The sequence below is a fragment of the Perognathus longimembris genome, chromosome 13 (assembly GCF_023159225.1).
Source record: "Perognathus longimembris pacificus isolate PPM17 chromosome 13, ASM2315922v1, whole genome shotgun sequence".
NCBI classification, from domain to species: Eukaryota; Metazoa; Chordata; class Mammalia; order Rodentia; family Heteromyidae; genus Perognathus; species Perognathus longimembris.
Genome location: NC_063173.1, coordinates 61541330 through 61564295, shown reverse-complemented (window position 1 = coordinate 61564295; position 22966 = coordinate 61541330). Strand labels below are relative to the sequence as shown.

The 22966-nt window shown below is 60.5% G+C and overlaps 1 protein-coding gene across 1 annotated transcript; it reads left to right on the top strand.

Moving 5' to 3' along the window:
* The first annotated feature begins 1795 nt into the window (after window positions 1–1795).
* LOC125362644 lies at window positions 1796–22832 on the top strand. The gene is made up of 20 exons (XM_048361459.1): window positions 1796–2379; window positions 3166–3359; window positions 3860–3955; window positions 4756–4949; window positions 5185–6980; window positions 7761–7954; window positions 8455–8550; window positions 9353–9546; window positions 9782–11577; window positions 12364–12557; window positions 13058–13153; window positions 13956–14149; window positions 14385–16180; window positions 16961–17154; window positions 17655–17750; window positions 18553–18746; window positions 18982–20777; window positions 21563–21649; window positions 22110–22139; window positions 22579–22832. The coding sequence occupies exons 1-20, from the start codon at window positions 2014–2016 to the stop codon at window positions 22789–22791; spliced, it is 9816 nt and encodes a 3271-aa protein (XP_048217416.1). The 5' UTR covers window positions 1796–2013; the 3' UTR covers window positions 22792–22832.
* The last annotated feature ends 134 nt before the right edge of the window (window positions 22833–22966 follow it).

Sequence of the window (22966 nt, the reverse complement as noted above, 5' to 3'; positions counted from 1 at the left end):
CCTGGGATGGCTTGACACTGGTGGCACAGCTCAAAGGTGCTCGAATTGGCAAATCCTGGTGTCTGCCAGGACTTTAAGCCACGTAGGTGGGTGAAGAAGACCATGGGAGCTGCTGGCCTTTCTTGAGACTCTGTTTGCCACCCATGTGCCTCCAGTGCCATCTCGGGGCTCATAAACACCTGGCTGGACCGCCGCCCGCAGGACTTCTTGGAAGCTGCCCAGCATCCGTGCCTCCAACGCCTCCGGGCTCAACTGCGGCTCCATATGTGTGGCTCCGAGCTGGAGCGCCATGTCTCCCATCTCCTGGCGCAGTTGGGGATCCAGGAATCCATCCCGGGCGAGGCTACGGGTGCGGGGCCTGCGTCAGAGCCGTGGGCTGGGCAGGGCGGATGGTGCAGGGCACCCCGGGAGCAGGCTCCCAAAGGAGCTGTGGGCCGGGAACGAGACAAGCATGGGCCCCGGCAACCTCTTCTCTAGGAGATGGGGAAGAGGCCATGCAGGGAAAACCAGGGGGAGGGTGTGGTGGGATTCCTCAAAGCCTGGGCACAGAGCAGTCGTGGAGAAGATCCTGTCTCCTCCTGCAGCTCCGGCAGCAGCCGCCCTGGTGGCTGTGACCCCGACTCGCGAGCTGGCTTCCGCTCCCAGCCGGAGGGTGGCCCTCTGCACGCTGGGTGGAACAGCGACGGCTGCCCGAGCGCAGGCCCCTTCAGCCTTGAATCCGGCTGGCAGGCGTCTGGGAGCCCAAGCTGCGTGTGTGGATGAAGAGCCACGGGCCACGCCGGCTCTGCTGCCTAGGCCTGAAGGGGCACGAGCAGCCCGCGGGGAGGCGTCATCATCCCCCACTTGGGCTTCGGAGCTTAGTGGCCAGGGACCAGCGGCGGCCGGTGCTGAGCTGGAGCCCTCCTGCTCCGGGGCTCCGGGGTTGAGTGGAGGAGAAGCAGCGGTGTGCTCTGGGGAGATGCAGCCCTGCTTCAGCTTGTTACCTGTGCTCGGGGCCCAGCCTGCCCCAGAAGCCATCGCTGAGGCAGAGCCAGCGTCCACCTTGGCTCCCCTTCTAAGCGCTAGATCTTCATTCTTCACTCCTGAGCTGGAGCTGCTCATGTACTTAGCGCTGCTGCTCTTTGACCTGGGAGCTCCGGCTGCGCTGCTCTGTGGACTCGCAGTACTGGCTCTGCTGCTCTGTGCCATGCAGGCTCTAGGCTCCCGTGTCCCATCGGAGCCAGAGTCCCCCATGGCTCGGGGCCCCGGTGCTGATGGAGCTCCAGCATGGAGTGCTGCCGACAGGGAGCCGTGTGCCAGCGGGGCTCCCATGGTCCCTTGCAGCCAGCCGGCCTCCAGTGGTGTGCCGGCAGTGGACCTGATCCAGATCCTGGCGCTGCTTGTCTTCCGAGGACCCGAAGGCATGCTCTCAGATGTGGGAGTTCGCTTTCTGATGCTCCATGCGTTGAGATCATTCAATTCTTGTGCCCAATCAGAGTCACCTACCAGCTTGGCTCTGGTGCACAGTGCTCAGGGAGCATTGGGAAGTAGCGTTGACGATGAGGCCAGTTTGCCCTCGTCTCCTCCTCTCAGTCTTCAAGACCCGGACTGCAGTGCAGACCTGGAGGTGCTTCTCTCCTTAAGTGTGTTGTTTTACCGTTTTGGAGCACCAGCTGTGGCGCTCTTTGTGGTTGGATTTCCGGCCATGGTTCTTGTCGTGGTGAGAGCTATAGCCTGTCACGCGGGCTTGGAGCCATCGGCCACCTGGGCTCAGGTGCGCAGTAGAGATGAAGCTCCATCCTCAGGCCTGCCGTGAAGCCACGATCTAGCTCTGCTCCAGGATTCAGTGTCGGAGACGCAGCTCCCAGGGCAGAGCTGGACCTCTTTCTGCCCGCGGCTGCGGTGCTGGCTCTGGTCCAGACACCCATTCTGGCTTTGTGTGTGGGAGGAGCACTCGCTATTGTGCTCCTCCTTGTAAGAGCCCCAATTTGCCAGACTCCATCTGGGAGTGCTCAGCTGGGGCCACATTCCAGCATGGTTTCGGGGCTCAGGCGTGAGGACACAGCAGCCTCCGGGGCCAAGAGGGAAGGCCCGAGAAGCTCGACGCCGGTGTCGGGCCTGCTTTGCACCGCAGCGGGCAATGCCTGTGCTCCAGGGCTCGCTCAGGACAGCGCAGCTGCCTGGAGCCCTCAGCACGAGTCCCATAACTGCCTGGCCACGGTGAAGGAGCAGGCTCCCTCCGCTTCTGGCCATTCGGACCGGGATTGGGCAGCAGTTCCTGCCCAAGAAGCTTGCCACCATCTTTTGCTGGGCAGAGAGATTGTGCGCAGCCGGAAGGAGCCTCCTGCCCTGACTGCAGTTCCCCAGCTGATGTCGGAGCAGCTCCCCAGGATGGATGTGGTGAGGGGCTGGGCAGGGGCTGCATGTGGGGGGTTGGGTTTCCTGTGCCCTCTGCTGCCCAGGACCACGCTTCCTACCCCTGGAGCCCAAGGATAGTTGCCCCAGCCCCAGCTCCGGCACACCTGGCCCCTGTCTGTCTAGGACCATTTGGTTAAGTGCGATCCCTAAAGAGACGAGGCCTGCTCCCCTGCCATGAAATGTGTGCAACGAAGCGGTGGAGCAGAAAGAGTGGCAGGCAGGATAGAGCTCAGCCTAAAGTACCAGGAGCCGGTGGTCTCCACACTCCGTCGGGAGGCACCTGATGTGTCACTGATGGGAGCCAAGGCCAGGGACGGGAAAGGGCACCAGTTCTTGTGGTAGGACCTATGCCGGTGTCCTTAACACACACGTGCTGGCAGGGCCTGGGCGAAAGAAGGTTTTTCTGGAGTCAGGAAGGCAAGTGGGAGGACTGAGCGCACTTGGGGAAACACCACTGTCTCCTTCCTACCTTAGTTCCCTTGGAGTCTCTGTGGGGGTGGTGTGCTGGGCGGTCAGCACAGCAGATCCAGAGAATCCCAGAGCCTGGAGTGTCCTCCTTCCTGCTCTGAGCTCCATAGCCATGTGTCTGTGGTGTAATGTGTGTGTGTGTGTGTGTGTGTGTGTGTGTGTGTGTGCGTGTGTGTGTGTGTGTTCCTTCTTTGGTGTGGGGTCCATTCTCTCCAGGTGCCCGAGTCAACTGACTGGTGATGAGTCTTCTGGGCATATTGTCCATTGCCCTTGACCTGTCCTTCCATGTTTTTCCTCTAGAATGAAGATGGCTTGGCCTCAGTTATGGAGGAGGCCAGCGGGTCAGAGGTCATCATGGCAGGCACACTGCAGGAGCAAGTAGAGCGCTTGCGGCTTGCCCAGTTGATCCAGGACTCAAGCTTCATTTACTACTACTTGGACACCTACAGGATGTTTCAGGACACCCAGGAGGTGGTGGATCTACTCTTCAGCAGGTGAGTGCCAACTGGAATTGGATAGGGTTCCTCAGCTGCACTGGGAGCCTTGGGAATGCAGTGTGGCGGGTGGAGTGTGCCTAGAAACTCACTCTGTGGCAGTGGTCTTTGCCTGGGAGTTGAGCAGGGAAGTCCTTGGAGAGGCCTGGCCTGGCTGGCAGCTTCCAGGGTCCCGTGGGGGCTGTGGGATCTTCCGTTTGACTCTGTTTGTTTGAGGCCTCCCACAAAGCAGTGACTCTCACCAGCAAGAAGGAAAGGGATGCACGCTGGGCGAAGGGTGTCAACCTAGATGTACACAGAGCAGGCATGTCTAGGCCAGAGGCAAGACACGTGGACTGGTCTTTTGATCAGGGCAGGAGCTGCTTGTCCTCTTGCAGGAACGAGATAGCAAGTAGCTCCACTGGAAGGGCCGAGATGCAGGCAATGAGGTAAAAGATGGGAGAAGAGCAGGATGTGCCAGCTGTCCTGGGCTGGCCAGTGATGCTTCAACCCCTCCGCAGGTTCTGGACTTTTGAAGCCCCCATGGGCTGCTCAGGAAGGACTGCTGCCCTTCCCCACTGCAGCCAGGAGATGATTCCTCGGGACCAGCGCTGCTAGTGAGTGGCTTTGATCCCCAGGGAGGTCCCATGTCTCCAGAGTGCAGACAAGTGTGTGTGTGTGTGTGTGTGTGTGTGTGTGTGTGTGAGGTTTGCAGGGTGAGGCTTGGCCAACCTAGGGCCCCTCAGCTCTTGTACTTGTCATCAGAGACTTGGGTTGCGGGCTCCATCTGTGGGAGGTGGAAGACTCCAGGCGCTGGGTACTAGTATAGAATAGCAGTGGAGTCTGAGGCTCGGCACAGAGCCCTGTGAGAATCCATCCTCAGCACAGCCCATGTCATCCAGGCTTGCTCAGCTCTCCTTGAGGTCCAGCTTAGGTCGAGGGTCCTGTGTCCTTGGAAAGGTCCCCGGACACGCTGTGAGGAATCTGGATGACAGCTCAGGGCTACCCGGAGACAATCAGCAAGGAGAAGGGGTGGAGTCTGTAGCCAGCCCATGTGGCTTGCTGAGGAAGGAGGCAGAGGAGTTTCCAAGGAGGTGGAGCAGACCCCTGTGTGTGCCAGGAAAGACAGCAAGCCTTCTTGGAGTACAGTGTGTAGAGGCCCAGGGCAGAGAGCAAGAAGGCGGTGCCACTTGCAGAAGAGGCCAGAGCTGTTCCCAGCTGTGGGTCTTGCAGCGCTCCTTGGAGCTTGTCTGCCGGCCTGGCCTGGGATGGCTTGACACTGGTGGCACAGCTCAAAGGTGCTCGAATTGGCAAATCCTGGTGTCTGCCAGGACTTTAAGCCACGTAGGTGGGTGAAGAAGACCATGGGAGCTGCTGGCCTTTCTTGAGACTCTGTTTGCCACCCATGTGCCTCCAGTGCCATCTCGGGGCTCATAAACACCTGGCTGGACCGCCGCCCGCAGGACTTCTTGGAAGCTGCCCAGCATCCGTGCCTCCAACGCCTCCGGGCTCAACTGCGGCTCCATATGTGTGGCTCCGAGCTGGAGCGCCATGTCTCCCATCTCCTGGCGCAGTTGGGGATCCAGGAATCCATCCCGGGCGAGGCTACGGGTGCGGGGCCTGCGTCAGAGCCGTGGGCTGGGCAGGGCGGATGGTGCAGGGCACCCCGGGAGCAGGCTCCCAAAGGAGCTGTGGGCCGGGAACGAGACAAGCATGGGCCCCGGCAACCTCTTCTCTAGGAGATGGGGAAGAGGCCATGCAGGGAAAACCAGGGGGAGGGTGTGGTGGGATTCCTCAAAGCCTGGGCACAGAGCAGTCGTGGAGAAGATCCTGTCTCCTCCTGCAGCTCCGGCAGCAGCCGCCCTGGTGGCTGTGACCCCGACTCGCGAGCTGGCTTCCGCTCCCAGCCGGAGGGTGGCCCTCTGCACGCTGGGTGGAACAGCGACGGCTGCCCGAGCGCAGGCCCCTTCAGCCTTGAATCCGGCTGGCAGGCGTCTGGGAGCCCAAGCTGCGTGTGTGGATGAAGAGCCACGGGCCACGCCGGCTCTGCTGCCTAGGCCTGAAGGGGCACGAGCAGCCCGCGGGGAGGCGTCATCATCCCCCACTTGGGCTTCGGAGCTTAGTGGCCAGGGACCAGCGGCGGCCGGTGCTGAGCTGGAGCCCTCCTGCTCCGGGGCTCCGGGGTTGAGTGGAGGAGAAGCAGCGGTGCGCTCTGGGGAGATGCAGCCCTGCTTCAGCTTGTTACCTGTGCTCGGGGCCCAGCCTGCCCCAGAAGCCATCGCTGAGGCAGAGCCAGCGTCCACCTTGGCTCCCCTTCTAAGCGCTAGATCTTCATTCTTCACTCCTGAGCTGGAGCTGCTCATGTACTTAGCGCTGCTGCTCTTTGACCTGGGAGCTCCGGCTGCGCTGCTCTGTGGACTCGCAGTACTGGCTCTGCTGCTCTGTGCCATGCAGGCTCTAGGCTCCCGTGTCCCATCGGAGCCAGCGTCCCCCATGGCTCGGGGCCCCGGTGCTGATGGAGCTCCAGCATGGAGTGCTGCCGACAGGGAGCCGTGTGCCAGCGGGGCTCCCATGGTCCCTTGCAGCCAGCCGGCCTCCAGTGGTGTGCCGGCAGTGGACCTGATCCAGATCCTGGCGCTGCTTGTCTTCCGAGGACCCGAAGGCATGCTCTCAGATGTGGGAGTTCGCTTTCTGATGCTCCATGCGTTGAGATCATTCAATTCTTGTGCCCAATCAGAGTCACCTACCAGCTTGGCTCTGGTGCACAGTGCTCAGGGAGCATTGGGAAGTAGCGTTGACGATGAGGCCAGTTTGCCCTCGTCTCCTCCTCTCAGTCTTCAAGACCCGGACTGCAGTGCAGACCTGGAGGTGCTTCTCTCCTTAAGTGTGTTGTTTTACCGTTTTGGAGCACCAGCTGTGGCGCTCTTTGTGGTTGGATTTCCGGCCATGGTTCTTGTCGTGGTGAGAGCTATAGCCTGTCACGCGGGCTTGGAGCCATCGGCCACCTGGGCTCAGGTGCGCAGTAGAGATGAAGCTCCATCCTCCAGGCCTGCCGTGAAGCCACGATCTAGCTCTGCTCCAGGATTCAGTGTCGGAGACGCAGCTCCCAGGGCAGAGCTGGACCTCTTTCTGCCCGCGGCTGCGGTGCTGGCTCTGGTCCAGACACCCATTCTGGCTTTGTGTGTGGGAGGAGCACTCGCTATTGTGCTCCTCCTTGTAAGAGCCCCAATTTGCCAGACTCCATCTGGGAGTGCTCAGCTGGGGCCACATTCCAGCATGGTTTCGGGGCTCAGGCGTGAGGACACAGCAGCCTCCGGGGCCAAGAGGGAAGGCCCGAGAAGCTCGACGCCGGTGTCGGGCCTGCTTTGCACCGCAGCGGGCAATGCCTGTGCTCCAGGGCTCGCTCAGGACAGCGCAGCTGCCTGGAGCCCTCAGCACGAGTCCCATAACTGCCTGGCCACGGTGAAGGAGCAGGCTCCCTCCGCTTCTGGCCATTCGGACCGGGATCGGGCAGCAGTTCCTGCCCAAGAAGCTTGCCACCATCTTTTGCTGGGCAGAGAGATTGTGCGCAGCCGGAAGGAGCCTCCTGCCCTGACTGCAGTTCCCCAGCTGATGTCGGAGCAGCTCCCCAGGATGGATGTGGTGAGGGGCTGGGCAGGGGCTGCATGTGGGGGGTTGGGTTTCCTGTGCCCTCTGCTGCCCAGGACCACGCTTCCTACCCCTGGAGCCCAAGGATAGTTGCCCCAGCCCCAGCTCCGGCACACCTGGCCCCTGTCTGTCTAGGACCATTTGGTTAAGTGCGATCCCTAAAGAGACGAGGCCTGCTCCCCTGCCATGAAATGTGTGCAACGAAGCGGTGGAGCAGAAAGAGTGGCAGGCAGGATAGAGCTCAGCCTAAAGTACCAGGAGCCGGTGGTCTCCACACTCCGTCGGGAGGCACCTGATGTGTCACTGATGGGAGCCAAGGCCAGGGACGGGAAAGGGCACCAGTTCTTGTGGTAGGACCTATGCCGGTGTCCTTAACACACACGTGCTGGCAGGGCCTGGGCGAAAGAAGGTTTTTCTGGAGTCAGGAAGGCAAGTGGGAGGACTGAGCGCACTTGGGGAAACACCACTGTCTCCTTCCTACCTTAGTTCCCTTGGAGTCTCTGTGGGGGTGGTGTGCTGGGCGGTCAGCACAGCAGATCCAGAGAATCCCAGAGCCTGGAGTGTCCTCCTTCCTGCTCTGAGCTCCATAGCCATGTGTCTGTGGTGTAATGTGTGTGTGTGTGTGTGTGTGTGTGTGTGTGCGTGTGTGTGTGTGTGTTCCTTCTTTGGTGTGGGGTCCATTCTCTCCAGGTGCCCGAGTCAACTGACTGGTGATGAGTCTTCTGGGCATATTGTCCATTGCCCTTGACCTGTCCTTCCATGTTTTTCCTCTAGAATGAAGATGGCTTGGCCTCAGTTATGGAGGAGGCCAGCGGGTCAGAGGTCATCATGGCAGGCACACTGCAGGAGCAAGTAGAGCGCTTGCGGCTTGCCCAGTTGATCCAGGACTCAAGCTTCATTTACTACTACTTGGACACCTACAGGATGTTTCAGGACACCCAGGAGGTGGTGGATCTACTCTTCAGCAGGTGAGTGCCAACTGGAATTGGATAGGGTTCCTCAGCTGCACTGGGAGCCTTGGGAATGCAGTGTGGCGGGTGGAGTGTGCCTAGAAACTCACTCTGTGGCAGTGGTCTTTGCCTGGGAGTTGAGCAGGGAAGTCCTTGGAGAGGCCTGGCCTGGCTGGCAGCTTCCAGGGTCCCGTGGGGGCTGTGGGATCTTCCGTTTGACTCTGTTTGTTTGAGGCCTCCCACAAAGCAGTGACTCTCACCAGCAAGAAGGAAAGGGATGCACGCTGGGCGAAGGGTGTCAACCTAGATGTACACAGAGCAGGCATGTCTAGGCCAGAGGCAAGACACGTGGACTGGTCTTTTGATCAGGGCAGGAGCTGCTTGTCCTCTTGCAGGAACGAGATAGCAAGTAGCTCCACTGGAAGGGCCGAGATGCAGGCAATGAGGTAAAAGATGGGAGAAGAGCAGGATGTGCCAGCTGTCCTGGGCTGGCCAGTGATGCTTCAACCCCTCCGCAGGTTCTGGACTTTTGAAGCCCCCATGGGCTGCTCAGGAAGGACTGCTGCCCTTCCCCACTGCAGCCAGGAGATGATTCCTCGGGACCAGCGCTGCTAGTGAGTGGCTTTGATCCCCAGGGAGGTCCCATGTCTCCAGAGTGCAGACAAGTGTGTGTGTGTGTGTGTGTGTGTGTGTGTGTGTGTGTGAGGTTTGCAGGGTGAGGCTTGGCCAACCTAGGGCCCCTCAGCTCTTGTACTTGTCATCAGAGACTTGGGTTGCGGGCTCCATCTGTGGGAGGTGGAAGACTCCAGGCGCTGGGTACTAGTATAGAATAGCAGTGGAGTCTGAGGCTCGGCACAGAGCCCTGTGAGAATCCATCCTCAGCACAGCCCATGTCATCCAGGCTTGCTCAGCTCTCCTTGAGGTCCAGCTTAGGTCGAGGGTCCTGTGTCCTTGGAAAGGTCCCCGGACACGCTGTGAGGAATCTGGATGACAGCTCAGGGCTACCCGGAGACAATCAGCAAGGAGAAGGGGTGGAGTCTGTAGCCAGCCCATGTGGCTTGCTGAGGAAGGAGGCAGAGGAGTTTCCAAGGAGGTGGAGCAGACCCCTGTGTGTGCCAGGAAAGACAGCAAGCCTTCTTGGAGTACAGTGTGTAGAGGCCCAGGGCAGAGAGCAAGAAGGCGGTGCCACTTGCAGAAGAGGCCAGAGCTGTTCCCAGCTGTGGGTCTTGCAGCGCTCCTTGGAGCTTGTCTGCCGGCCTGGCCTGGGATGGCTTGACACTGGTGGCACAGCTCAAAGGTGCTCGAATTGGCAAATCCTGGTGTCTGCCAGGACTTTAAGCCACGTAGGTGGGTGAAGAAGACCATGGGAGCTGCTGGCCTTTCTTGAGACTCTGTTTGCCACCCATGTGCCTCCAGTGCCATCTCGGGGCTCATAAACACCTGGCTGGACCGCCGCCCGCAGGACTTCTTGGAAGCTGCCCAGCATCCGTGCCTCCAACGCCTCCGGGCTCAACTGCGGCTCCATATGTGTGGCTCCGAGCTGGAGCGCCATGTCTCCCATCTCCTGGCGCAGTTGGGGATCCAGGAATCCATCCCGGGCGAGGCTACGGGTGCGGGGCCTGCGTCAGAGCCGTGGGCTGGGCAGGGCGGATGGTGCAGGGCACCCCGGGAGCAGGCTCCCAAAGGAGCTGTGGGCCGGGAACGAGACAAGCATGGGCCCCGGCAACCTCTTCTCTAGGAGATGGGGAAGAGGCCATGCAGGGAAAACCAGGGGGAGGGTGTGGTGGGATTCCTCAAAGCCTGGGCACAGAGCAGTCGTGGAGAAGATCCTGTCTCCTCCTGCAGCTCCGGCAGCAGCCGCCCTGGTGGCTGTGACCCCGACTCGCGAGCTGGCTTCCGCTCCCAGCCGGAGGGTGGCCCTCTGCACGCTGGGTGGAACAGCGACGGCTGCCCGAGCGCAGGCCCCTTCAGCCTTGAATCCGGCTGGCAGGCGTCTGGGAGCCCAAGCTGCGTGTGTGGATGAAGAGCCACGGGCCACGCCGGCTCTGCTGCCTAGGCCTGAAGGGGCACGAGCAGCCCGCGGGGAGGCGTCATCATCCCCCACTTGGGCTTCGGAGCTTAGTGGCCAGGGACCAGCGGCGGCCGGTGCTGAGCTGGAGCCCTCCTGCTCCGGGGCTCCGGGGTTGAGTGGAGGAGAAGCAGCGGTGCGCTCTGGGGAGATGCAGCCCTGCTTCAGCTTGTTACCTGTGCTCGGGGCCCAGCCTGCCCCAGAAGCCATCGCTGAGGCAGAGCCAGCGTCCACCTTGGCTCCCCTTCTAAGCGCTAGATCTTCATTCTTCACTCCTGAGCTGGAGCTGCTCATGTACTTAGCGCTGCTGCTCTTTGACCTGGGAGCTCCGGCTGCGCTGCTCTGTGGACTCGCAGTACTGGCTCTGCTGCTCTGTGCCATGCAGGCTCTAGGCTCCCGTGTCCCATCGGAGCCAGCGTCCCCCATGGCTCGGGGCCCCGGTGCTGATGGAGCTCCAGCATGGAGTGCTGCCGACAGGGAGCCGTGTGCCAGCGGGGCTCCCATGGTCCCTTGCAGCCAGCCGGCCTCCAGTGGTGTGCCGGCAGTGGACCTGATCCAGATCCTGGCGCTGCTTGTCTTCCGAGGACCCGAAGGCATGCTCTCAGATGTGGGAGTTCGCTTTCTGATGCTCCATGCGTTGAGATCATTCAATTCTTGTGCCCAATCAGAGTCACCTACCAGCTTGGCTCTGGTGCACAGTGCTCAGGGAGCATTGGGAAGTAGCGTTGACGATGAGGCCAGTTTGCCCTCGTCTCCTCCTCTCAGTCTTCAAGACCCGGACTGCAGTGCAGACCTGGAGGTGCTTCTCTCCTTAAGTGTGTTGTTTTACCGTTTTGGAGCACCAGCTGTGGCGCTCTTTGTGGTTGGATTTCCGGCCATGGTTCTTGTCGTGGTGAGAGCTATAGCCTGTCACGCGGGCTTGGAGCCATCGGCCACCTGGGCTCAGGTGCGCAGTAGAGATGAAGCTCCATCCTCCAGGCCTGCCGTGAAGCCACGATCTAGCTCTGCTCCAGGATTCAGTGTCGGAGACGCAGCTCCCAGGGCAGAGCTGGACCTCTTTCTGCCCGCGGCTGCGGTGCTGGCTCTGGTCCAGACACCCATTCTGGCTTTGTGTGTGGGAGGAGCACTCGCTATTGTGCTCCTCCTTGTAAGAGCCCCAATTTGCCAGACTCCATCTGGGAGTGCTCAGCTGGGGCCACATTCCAGCATGGTTTCGGGGCTCAGGCGTGAGGACACAGCAGCCTCCGGGGCCAAGAGGGAAGGCCCGAGAAGCTCGACGCCGGTGTCGGGCCTGCTTTGCACCGCAGCGGGCAATGCCTGTGCTCCAGGGCTCGCTCAGGACAGCGCAGCTGCCTGGAGCCCTCAGCACGAGTCCCATAACTGCCTGGCCACGGTGAAGGAGCAGGCTCCCTCCGCTTCTGGCCATTCGGACCGGGATTGGGCAGCAGTTCCTGCCCAAGAAGCTTGCCACCATCTTTTGCTGGGCAGAGAGATTGTGCGCAGCCGGAAGGAGCCTCCTGCCCTGACTGCAGTTCCCCAGCTGATGTCGGAGCAGCTCCCCAGGATGGATGTGGTGAGGGGCTGGGCAGGGGCTGCATGTGGGGGGTTGGGTTTCCTGTGCCCTCTGCTGCCCAGGACCACGCTTCCTACCCCTGGAGCCCAAGGATAGTTGCCCCAGCCCCAGCTCCGGCACACCTGGCCCCTGTCTGTCTAGGACCATTTGGTTAAGTGCGATCCCTAAAGAGACGAGGCCTGCTCCCCTGCCATGAAATGTGTGCAACGAAGCGGTGGAGCAGAAAGAGTGGCAGGCAGGATAGAGCTCAGCCTAAAGTACCAGGAGCCGGTGGTCTCCACACTCCGTCGGGAGGCACCTGATGTGTCACTGATGGGAGCCAAGGCCAGGGACGGGAAAGGGCACCAGTTCTTGTGGTAGGACCTATGCCGGTGTCCTTAACACACACGTGCTGGCAGGGCCTGGGCGAAAGAAGGTTTTTCTGGAGTCAGGAAGGCAAGTGGGAGGACTGAGCGCACTTGGGGAAACACCACTGTCTCCTTCCTACCTTAGTTCCCTTGGAGTCTCTGTGGGGGTGGTGTGCTGGGCGGTCAGCACAGCAGATCCAGAGAATCCCAGAGCCTGGAGTGTCCTCCTTCCTGCTCTGAGCTCCATAGCCATGTGTCTGTGGTGTAATGTGTGTGTGTGTGTGTGTGTGTGTGTGTGTGTGTGTGCGTGTGTGTGTGTGTGTTCCTTCTTTGGTGTGGGGTCCATTCTCTCCAGGTGCCCGAGTCAACTGACTGGTGATGAGTCTTCTGGGCATATTGTCCATTGCCCTTGACCTGTCCTTCCATGTTTTTCCTCTAGAATGAAGATGGCTTGGCCTCAGTTATGGAGGAGGCCAGCGGGTCAGAGGTCATCATGGCAGGCACACTGCAGGAGCAAGTAGAGCGCTTGCGGCTTGCCCAGTTGATCCAGGACTCAAGCTTCATTTACTACTACTTGGACACCTACAGGATGTTTCAGGACACCCAGGAGGTGGTGGATCTACTCTTCAGCAGGTGAGTGCCAACTGGAATTGGATAGGGTTCCTCAGCTGCACTGGGAGCCTTGGGAATGCAGTGTGGCGGGTGGAGTGTGCCTAGAAACTCACTCTGTGGCAGTGGTCTTTGCCTGGGAGTTGAGCAGGGAAGTCCTTGGAGAGGCCTGGCCTGGCTGGCAGCTTCCAGGGTCCCGTGGGGGCTGTGGGATCTTCCGTTTGACTCTGTTTGTTTGAGGCCTCCCACAAAGCAGTGACTCTCACCAGCAAGAAGGAAAGGGATGCACGCTGGGCGAAGGGTGTCAACCTAGATGTACACAGAGCAGGCATGTCTAGGCCAGAGGCAAGACACGTGGACTGGTCTTTTGATCAGGGCAGGAGCTGCTTGTCCTCTTGCAGGAACGAGATAGCAAGTAGCTCCACTGGAAGGGCCGAGATGCAGGCAATGAGGTAAAAGATGGGAGAAGAGCAGGATGTGCCAGCTGTCCTGGGCTGGCCAGTGATGCTTCAACCCCTCCGCAGGTTCTGGACTTTTGAAGCCCCCATGGGCTGCTCAGGAAGGACTGCTGCCCTTCCCCACTGCAGCCAGGAGATGATTCCTCGGGACCAGCGCTGCTAGTGAGTGGCTTTGATCCCCAGGGAGGTCCCATGTCTCCAGAGTGCAGACAAGTGTGTGTGTGTGTGTGTGTGTGTGTGTGTGTGTGTGTGAGGTTTGCAGGGTGAGGCTTGGCCAACCTAGGGCCCCTCAGCTCTTGTACTTGTCATCAGAGACTTGGGTTGCGGGCTCCATCTGTGGGAGGTGGAAGACTCCAGGCGCTGGGTACTAGTATAGAATAGCAGTGGAGTCTGAGGCTCGGCACAGAGCCCTGTGAGAATCCATCCTCAGCACAGCCCATGTCATCCAGGCTTGCTCAGCTCTCCTTGAGGTCCAGCTTAGGTCGAGGGTCCTGTGTCCTTGGAAAGGTCCCCGGACACGCTGTGAGGAATCTGGATGACAGCTCAGGGCTACCCGGAGACAATCAGCAAGGAGAAGGGGTGGAGTCTGTAGCCAGCCCATGTGGCTTGCTGAGGAAGGAGGCAGAGGAGTTTCCAAGGAGGTGGAGCAGACCCCTGTGTGTGCCAGGAAAGACAGCAAGCCTTCTTGGAGTACAGTGTGTAGAGGCCCAGGGCAGAGAGCAAGAAGGCGGTGCCACTTGCAGAAGAGGCCAGAGCTGTTCCCAGCTGTGGGTCTTGCAGCGCTCCTTGGAGCTTGTCTGCCGGCCTGGCCTGGGATGGCTTGACACTGGTGGCACAGCTCAAAGGTGCTCGAATTGGCAAATCCTGGTGTCTGCCAGGACTTTAAGCCACGTAGGTGGGTGAAGAAGACCATGGGAGCTGCTGGCCTTTCTTGAGACTCTGTTTGCCACCCATGTGCCTCCAGTGCCATCTCGGGGCTCATAAACACCTGGCTGGACCGCCGCCCGCAGGACTTCTTGGAAGCTGCCCAGCATCCGTGCCTCCAACGCCTCCGGGCTCAACTGCGGCTCCATATGTGTGGCTCCGAGCTGGAGCGCCATGTCTCCCATCTCCTGGCGCAGTTGGGGATCCAGGAATCCATCCCGGGCGAGGCTACGGGTGCGGGGCCTGCGTCAGAGCCGTGGGCTGGGCAGGGCGGATGGTGCAGGGCACCCCGGGAGCAGGCTCCCAAAGGAGCTGTGGGCCGGGAACGAGACAAGCATGGGCCCCGGCAACCTCTTCTCTAGGAGATGGGGAAGAGGCCATGCAGGGAAAACCAGGGGGAGGGTGTGGTGGGATTCCTCAAAGCCTGGGCACAGAGCAGTCGTGGAGAAGATCCTGTCTCCTCCTGCAGCTCCGGCAGCAGCCGCCCTGGTGGCTGTGACCCCGACTCGCGAGCTGGCTTCCGCTCCCAGCCGGAGGGTGGCCCTCTGCACGCTGGGTGGAACAGCGACGGCTGCCCGAGCGCAGGCCCCTTCAGCCTTGAATCCGGCTGGCAGGCGTCTGGGAGCCCAAGCTGCGTGTGTGGATGAAGAGCCACGGGCCACGCCGGCTCTGCTGCCTAGGCCTGAAGGGGCACGAGCAGCCCGCGGGGAGGCGTCATCATCCCCCACTTGGGCTTCGGAGCTTAGTGGCCAGGGACCAGCGGCGGCCGGTGCTGAGCTGGAGCCCTCCTGCTCCGGGGCTCCGGGGTTGAGTGGAGGAGAAGCAGCGGTGCGCTCTGGGGAGATGCAGCCCTGCTTCAGCTTGTTACCTGTGCTCGGGGCCCAGCCTGCCCCAGAAGCCATCGCTGAGGCAGAGCCAGCGTCCACCTTGGCTCCCCTTCTAAGCGCTAGATCTTCATTCTTCACTCCTGAGCTGGAGCTGCTCATGTACTTAGCGCTGCTGCTCTTTGACCTGGGAGCTCCGGCTGCGCTGCTCTGTGGACTCGCAGTACTGGCTCTGCTGCTCTGTGCCATGCAGGCTCTAGGCTCCCGTGTCCCATCGGAGCCAGCGTCCCCCATGGCTCGGGGCCCCGGTGCTGATGGAGCTCCAGCATGGAGTGCTGCCGACAGGGAGCCGTGTGCCAGCGGGGCTCCCATGGTCCCTTGCAGCCAGCCGGCCTCCAGTGGTGTGCCGGCAGTGGACCTGATCCAGATCCTGGCGCTGCTTGTCTTCCGAGGACCCGAAGGCATGCTCTCAGATGTGGGAGTTCGCTTTCTGATGCTCCATGCGTTGAGATCATTCAATTCTTGTGCCCAATCAGAGTCACCTACCAGCTTGGCTCTGGTGCACAGTGCTCAGGGAGCATTGGGAAGTAGCGTTGACGATGAGGCCAGTTTGCCCTCGTCTCCTCCTCTCAGTCTTCAAGACCCGGACTGCAGTGCAGACCTGGAGGTGCTTCTCTCCTTAAGTGTGTTGTTTTACCGTTTTGGAGCACCAGCTGTGGCGCTCTTTGTGGTTGGATTTCCGGCCATGGTTCTTGTCGTGGTGAGAGCTATAGCCTGTCACGCGGGCTTGGAGCCATCGGCCACCTGGGCTCAGGTGCGCAGTAGAGATGAAGCTCCATCCTCCAGGCCTGCCGTGAAGCCACGATCTAGCTCTGCTCCAGGATTCAGTGTCGGAGACGCAGCTCCCAGGGCAGAGCTGGACCTCTTTCTGCCCGCGGCTGCGGTGCTGGCTCTGGTCCAGACACCCATTCTGGCTTTGTGTGTGGGAGGAGCACTCGCTATTGTGCTCCTCCTTGTAAGAGCCCCAATTTGCCAGACTCCATCTGGGAGTGCTCAGCTGGGGCCACATTCCAGCATGGTTTCGGGGCTCAGGCGTGAGGACACAGCAGCCTCCGGGGCCAAGAGGGAAGGCCCGAGAAGCTCGACGCCGGTGTCGGGCCTGCTTTGCACCGCAGCGGGCAATGCCTGTGCTCCAGGGCTCGCTCAGGACAGCGCAGCTGCCTGGAGCCCTCAGCACGAGTCCCATAACTGCCTGGCCACGGTGAAGGAGCAGGCTCCCTCCGCTTCTGGCCATTCGGACCGGGATCGGGCAGCAGTTCCTGCCCAAGAAGCTTGCCACCATCTTTTGCTGGGCAGAGAGATTGTGCGCAGCCGGAAGGAGCCTCCTGCCCTGACTGCAGTTCCCCAGCTGATGTCGGAGCAGCTCCCCAGGATGGATGTGGTGAGGGGCTGGGCAGGGGCTGCATGTGGGGGGTTGGGTTTCCTGTGCCCTCTGCTGCCCAGGACCACGCTTCCTACCCCTGGAGCCCAAGGATTGTTGCCCCAGCCCCAGCTCCGGCACACCTGGCCCCTGTCTGTCTAGGACCATTTGGTTAAGTGCGATCCCTAAAGAGACGAGGCCTGCTCCCCTGCCATGAAATGTGTGCAACGAAGCGGTGGAGCAGAAAGAGTGGCAGGCAGGATAGAGCTCAGCCTAAAGTACCAGGAGCCGGTGGTCTCCACACTCCGTCGGGAGGCACCTGATGTGTCACTGATGGGAGCCAAGGCCAGGGACGGGAAAGGGCACCAGTTCTTGTGGTAGGACCTATGCCGGTGTCCTTAACACACACGTGCTGGCAGGGCCTGGGCGAAAGAAGGTTTTTCTGGAGTCAGGAAGGCAAGTGGGAGGACTGAGCGCACTTGGGGAAACACCACTGTCTCCTTCCTACCTTAGTTCCCTTGGAGTCTCTGTGGGGGTGGTGTGCTGGGCGGTCAGCACAGCAGATCCAGAGAAACCCAGAGCCTGGAGTGTCCTCCTTCCTGCTCTGAGCTCCATAGCCATGTGTCTGTGGTGTAATGTGTGTGTGTGTGTGTGTGTGTGTGTGTGTGCGTGTGTGTGTGTGTGTTCCTTCTTTGGTGTGGGGTCCATTCTCTCCAGGTGCCCGAGTCAACTGACTGGTGATGAGTCTTCTGGGCATATTGTCCATTGCCCTTGACCTGTCCTTCCATGTTTTTCCTCTAGAATGAAGATGGCTTGGCCTCAGTTATGGAGGAGGCCAGCGGGTCAGAGGTCATCATGGCAGGCACACTGCAGGAGCAAGTAGAGCGCTTGCGGCTTGCCCAGTTGATCCAGGACTCAAGCTTCATTTACTACTACTTGGACACCTACAGGATGTTTCAGGACACCCAGGAGGTGGTGGATCTACTCTTCAGCAGGTGAGTGCCAACTGGAATTGGATAGGGTTCCTCAGCTGCACTGGGAGCCTTGGGAATGCAGTGTGGCGGGTGGAGTGTGCCTAGAAACTCACTCTGTGGCAGTGGTCTTTGCCTGGGAGTTGAGCAGGGAAGTCCTTGGAGAGGCCTGGCCTGGCTGGCAGCTTCCAGGGTCCCGTGGGGGCTGTGGGATCTTCCGTTTGACTCTGTTTGTTTGAGGCCTCCCACAAAGCAGTGACTCTCACCAGCAAGAAGGAAAGGGATGCACGCTGGGCGAAGGGTGTCAACCTAGATGTACACAGAGCAGGCATGTCTAGGCCAGAGGCAAGACACGTGGACTGGTCTTTTGATCAGGGCAGGAGCTGCTTGTCCTCTTGCAGGAACGAGATAGCAAGTAGCTCCACTGGAAGGGCCGAGATGCAGGCAATGAGGTAAAAGATGGGAGAAGAGCAGGATGTGCCAGCTGTCCTGGGCTGGCCAGTGATGCTTCAACCCCTCCGCAGGTTCTGGACTTTTGAAGCCCCCATGGGCTGCTCAGGAAGGACTGCTGCCCTTCCCCACTGCAGCCAGGAGATGATTCCTCGGGACCAGCGCTGCTAGTGAGTGGCTTTGATCCCCAGGGAGGTCCCATGTCTCCAGAGTGCAGACAAGTGTGTGTGTGTGTGTGTGTGTGTGTGTGTGTGTGTGTGAGGTTTGCAGGGTGAGGCTTGGCCAACCTAGGGCCCCTCAGCTCTTGTACTTGTCATCAGAGACTTGGGTTGCGGGCTCCATCTGTGGGAGGTGGAAGACTCCAGGCGCTGGGTACTAGTATAGAATAGCAGTGGAGTCTGAGGCTCGGCACAGAGCCCTGTGAGTATCCATCCTCAGCACAGCCCATGTCATCCAGGCTTGCTCAGCTCTCCTTGAGGTCCAGCTTAGGTCGAGGGTCCTGTGTCCTTGGAAAGGTCCCCGGACACGCTGTGAGGAATCTGGATGACAGCTCAGGGCTACCCGGAGACAATCAGCAAGGAGAAGGGGTGGAGTCTGTAGCCAGCCCATGTGGCTTGCTGAGGAAGGAGGCAGAGGAGTTTCCAAGGAGGTGGAGCAGACCCCTGTGTGTGCCAGGAAAGACAGCAAGCCTTCTTGGAGTACAGTGTGTAGAGGCCCAGGGCAGAGAGCAAGAAGGCGGTGCCACTTGCAGAAGAGGCCAGAGCTGTTCCCAGCTGTGGGTCTTGCAGCGCTCCTTGGAGCTTGTCTGCCGGCCTGGCCTGGGATGGCTTGACACTGGTGGCACAGCTCAAAGGTGCTCGAATTGGCAAATCCTGGTGTCTGCCAGGACTTTAAGCCACGTAGGTGGGTGAAGAAGACCATGGGAGCTGCTGGCCTTTCTTGAGACTCTGTTTGCCACCCATGTGCCTCCAGTGCCATCTCGGGGCTCATAAACACCTGGCTGGACCGCCGCCCGCAGGACTTCTTGGAAGCTGCCCAGCATCCGTGCCTCCAACGCCTCCGGGCTCAACTGCGGCTCCATATGTGTGGCTCCGAGCTGGAGCGCCATGTCTCCCATCTCCTGGCGCAGTTGGGGATCCAGGAATCCATCCCGGGCGAGGCTACGGGTGCGGGGCCTGCGTCAGAGCCGTGGGCTGGGCAGGGCGGATGGTGCAGGGCACCCCGGGAGCAGGCTCCCAAAGGAGCTGTGGGCCGGGAACGAGACAAGCATGGGCCCCGGCAACCTCTTCTCTAGGAGATGGGGAAGAGGCCATGCAGGGAAAACCAGGGGGAGGGTGTGGTGGGATTCCTCAAAGCCTGGGCACAGAGCAGTCGTGGAGAAGATCCTGTCTCCTCCTGCAGCTCCGGCAGCAGCCGCCCTGGTGGCTGTGACCCCGACTCGCGAGCTGGCTTCCGCTCCCAGCCGGAGGGTGGCCCTCTGCACGCTGGGTGGAACAGCGACGGCTGCCCGAGCGCAGGCCCCTTCAGCCTTGAATCCGGCTGGCAGGCGTCTGGGAGCCCAAGCTGCGTGTGTGGATGAAGAGCCACGGGCCACGCCGGCTCTGCTGCCTAGGCCTGAAGGGGCACGAGCAGCCCGCGGGGAGGCGTCATCATCCCCCACTTGGGCTTCGGAGCTTAGTGGCCAGGGACCAGCGGCGGCCGGTGCTGAGCTGGAGCCCTCCTGCTCCGGGGCTCCGGGGTTGAGTGGAGGAGAAGCAGCGGTGCGCTCTGGGGAGATGCAGCCCTGCTTCAGCTTGTTACCTGTGCTCGGGGCCCAGCCTGCCCCAGAAGCCATCGCTGAGGCAGAGCCAGCGTCCACCTTGGCTCCCCTTCTAAGCGCTAGATCTTCATTCTTCACTCCTGAGCTGGAGCTGCTCATGTACTTAGCGCTGCTGCTCTTTGACCTGGGAGCTCCGGCTGCGCTGCTCTGTGGACTCGCAGTACTGGCTCTGCTGCTCTGTGCCATGCAGGCTCTAGGCTCCCGTGTCCCATCGGAGCCAGCGTCCCCCATGGCTCGGGGCCCCGGTGCTGATGGAGCTCCAGCATGGAGTGCTGCCGACAGGGAGCCGTGTGCCAGCGGGGCTCCCATGGTCCCTTGCAGCCAGCCGGCCTCCAGTGGTGTGCCGGCAGTGGACCTGATCCAGATCCTGGCGCTGCTTGTCTTCCGAGGACCCGAAGGCATGCTCTCAGATGTGGGAGTTCGCTTTCTGATGCTCCATGCGTTGAGATCATTCAATTCTTGTGCCCAATCAGAGTCACCTACCAGCTTGGCTCTGGTGCACAGTGCTCAGGGAGCATTGGGAAGTAGCGTTGACGATGAGGCCAGTTTGCCCTCGTCTCCTCCTCTCAGTCTTCAAGACCCGGACTGCAGTGCAGACCTGGAGGTGCTTCTCTCCTTAAGTGTGTTGTTTTACCGTTTTGGAGCACCAGCTGTGGCGCTCTTTGTGGTTGGATTTCCGGCCATGGTTCTTGTCGTGGTGAGAGCTATAGCCTGTCACGCGGGCTTGGAGCCATCGGCCACCTGGGCTCAGGTGCGCAGTAGAGATGAAGCTCCATCCTCCAGGCCTGCCGTGAAGCCACGATCTAGCTCTGCTCCAGGATTCAGTGTCGGAGACGCAGCTCCCAGGGCAGAGCTGGACCTCTTTCTGCCCGCGGCTGCGGTGCTGGCTCTGGTCCAGACACCCATTCTGGCTTTGTGTGTGGGAGGAGCACTCGCTATTGTGCTCCTCCTTGTAAGAGCCCCAATTTGCCAGACTCCATCTGGGAGTGCTCAGCTGGGGCCACATTCCAGCATGGTTTCGGGGCTCAGGCGTGAGGACACAGCAGCCTCCGGGGCCAAGAGGGAAGGCCCGAGAAGCTCGACGCCGGTGTCGGGCCTGCTTTGCACCGCAGCGGGCAATGCCTGTGCTCCAGGGCTCACTCAGGACAGCGCAGCTGCCTGGAGCCCTCAGCACGAGTCCCATAACTGCCTGGCCACGGTGAAGGAGCAGGCTCCCTGCGCTTCTGGCCATTCGGACCGGGATTGGGCAGCAGTTCCTGCCCAAAAAGCTTGCCACCATCTTTTGCTGGGCAGAGAGATTGTGCGCAGCCGGAAGGAGCCTCCTGCCCTGACTGCAGTTCCCCAGCTGATGTCGGAGCAGCTCCCCAGGATGGATGTGGTGAGGGGCTGGGCAGGGGCTGCATGTGGGGGGTTGGGTTTCCTGTGCCCTCTGCTGCCCAGGACCACGCTTCCTACCCCTGGAGCCCAAGGATTGTTGCCCCAGCCCCAGCTCCGGCACACCTGGCCCCTGTCTGTCTAGGACCATTTGGTTAAGTGCGATCCCTAAAGAGACGAGGCCTGCTCCCCTGCCATGAAATGTGTGCAACGAAGCGGTGGAGCAGAAAGAGTGGCAGGCAGGATAGAGCTCAGCCTAAAGTACCAGGAGCCGGTGGTCTCCACACTCCGTCGGGAGGCACCTGATGTGTCACTGATGGGAGCCAAGGCCAGGGACGGGAAAGGGCACCAGTTCTTGTGGTAGGACCTATGCCGGTGTCCTTAACACACACGTGCTGGCAGGGCCTGGGCGAAAGAAGGTTTTTCTGGAGTCAGGAAGGCAAGTGGGAGGACTGAGCGCACTTGGGGAAACACCACTGTCTCCTTCCTACCTTAGTTCCCTTGGAGTCTCTGTGGGGGTGGTGTGCTGGGCGGTCAGCACAGCAGATCCAGAGAATCCCAGAGCCTGGAGTGTCCTCCTTCCTGCTCTGAGCTCCATAGCCATGTGTCTGTGGTGTAATGTGTGTGCGTGTGTGTGTGTGTGTGTTCCTTCTTTGGTGTGGGGTCCATTCTCTCCAGGTGCCCCCGTGCTGTGGGAGGCCCTGTGGGGATGCAGGCTGCCTGAGACGTCTGCTCGGATTGGGGTGGGGGGAGCCCTGGGCTCTGACCATCACCCTGCCAACCCTACAGGCGATGAGCAAGGGCCTCGTGCCCTATCGGAGAATCTTCCCGAATGATTCTCTCCTGATTCACGTGGACGACGACAACGTGCAGGATGTGAGTAGCCAGGACCTAGCTGGGCGCCTGGCACCGGCGTCCTGAGCTCTGGCTCTGCTGCTGGCCTCAAGGCCGTGCTCTGAGCTGAGCGCAATGGCCCTGGGAGCAGGTGCCACCCACAGGCGCCTGACCCCTGTGCTGTGGGCGCACAGCCCAGCTGGGACTTCAAGTCCCATAAGGGAGGATCTGGGGCCCCTCCTGGGAGCAGATTTCCTAAGACAAACAACGTGTGGCCCAAGCCAGGCCGTTTCCCCTGAAGCCCCAATGTCCCTCCTAGCTCCGAAGGGTCAGTCCTCACACTGCCTGCACCTGACCGCACGCTGCGTCCCCAGCCCTGCCCTCTGCAAGCTGCTCCTCTTCCTGTGCACGCACGTGGGAGCCCGTGGCTAGAGGAGCCCCAGCGCAGAGGGCCTAAGGGCAGATGGGCCCCATTCTAACTGCAATGCCCTCTGCCTTCTAGGAGAGAAGCAAAGGGAAGCCATTGATCAAGGTGAGTGGGAGCTGCCCACACAGGACAGGGCCGGTGGGGGCCAGCAGGGTGGTGCAGTCAGGCCCGCCCCTCTGCTCTTTCCTCCTGGGGGCGATGGGAGGAGGGAGAAGCGCTACCCCCGGCAGGGTGGGGTGTGAGGTGGCCCCCAGCAGATTCCCCGCTGGCAGGATGGAGTGAGAGGGCGTGGCTGTGAGCTCCCCAGCAGCCTCGGGAGGCTCCGTGGAGGTTGGGTGGCAGAGCCTCACTGTCTTCCACAGCCACGTCTCTGGGATCCATCCCTGAGAAGGGGGCACACTTAGGAAGGCAGTGATTGCCAAGAGTTGGACTGGAGCCGCGTGCTAGCAGGGCGCTGGGGAGTGGGAGCTTGGACTGTGCTTGGGGCTTGCACTCCAAGAACCTCTCTATGCCACCATTCACACCACACTGCCTTCCCTTGCAGTGGCGGCTCCCGGCCAATCCAAAATACCTTTCTCCAGAGGACCAAGAAGAAGCACAGAGTCCGCGTCAGCCGTCCTCCCAAGTAGAGAAAGGGCCAAAACCTTTAACATCATCTCCCCTTGGTCTGGCTGGACCGGGGCTAATGACCACACCCCTACACAGTGGCCCCGGCCACACCTCCCCTGCATTCACCTCCAATCCTGAAACCCTCTGAATCCTCCTTCCCCAATCCTGTATTAAGTGAAATGTGGCAGCCTTGCCTACTAGAATCTTACAAAAAAAAAAAAAAAAAAAAAAAACACAAAATACCAGAAAAAAACAAAAAAAAATGAAAAAAAACCCACAAAATAATGGAAAAAACCAAACAAAAAACAAAAAAAGGAAAAAAG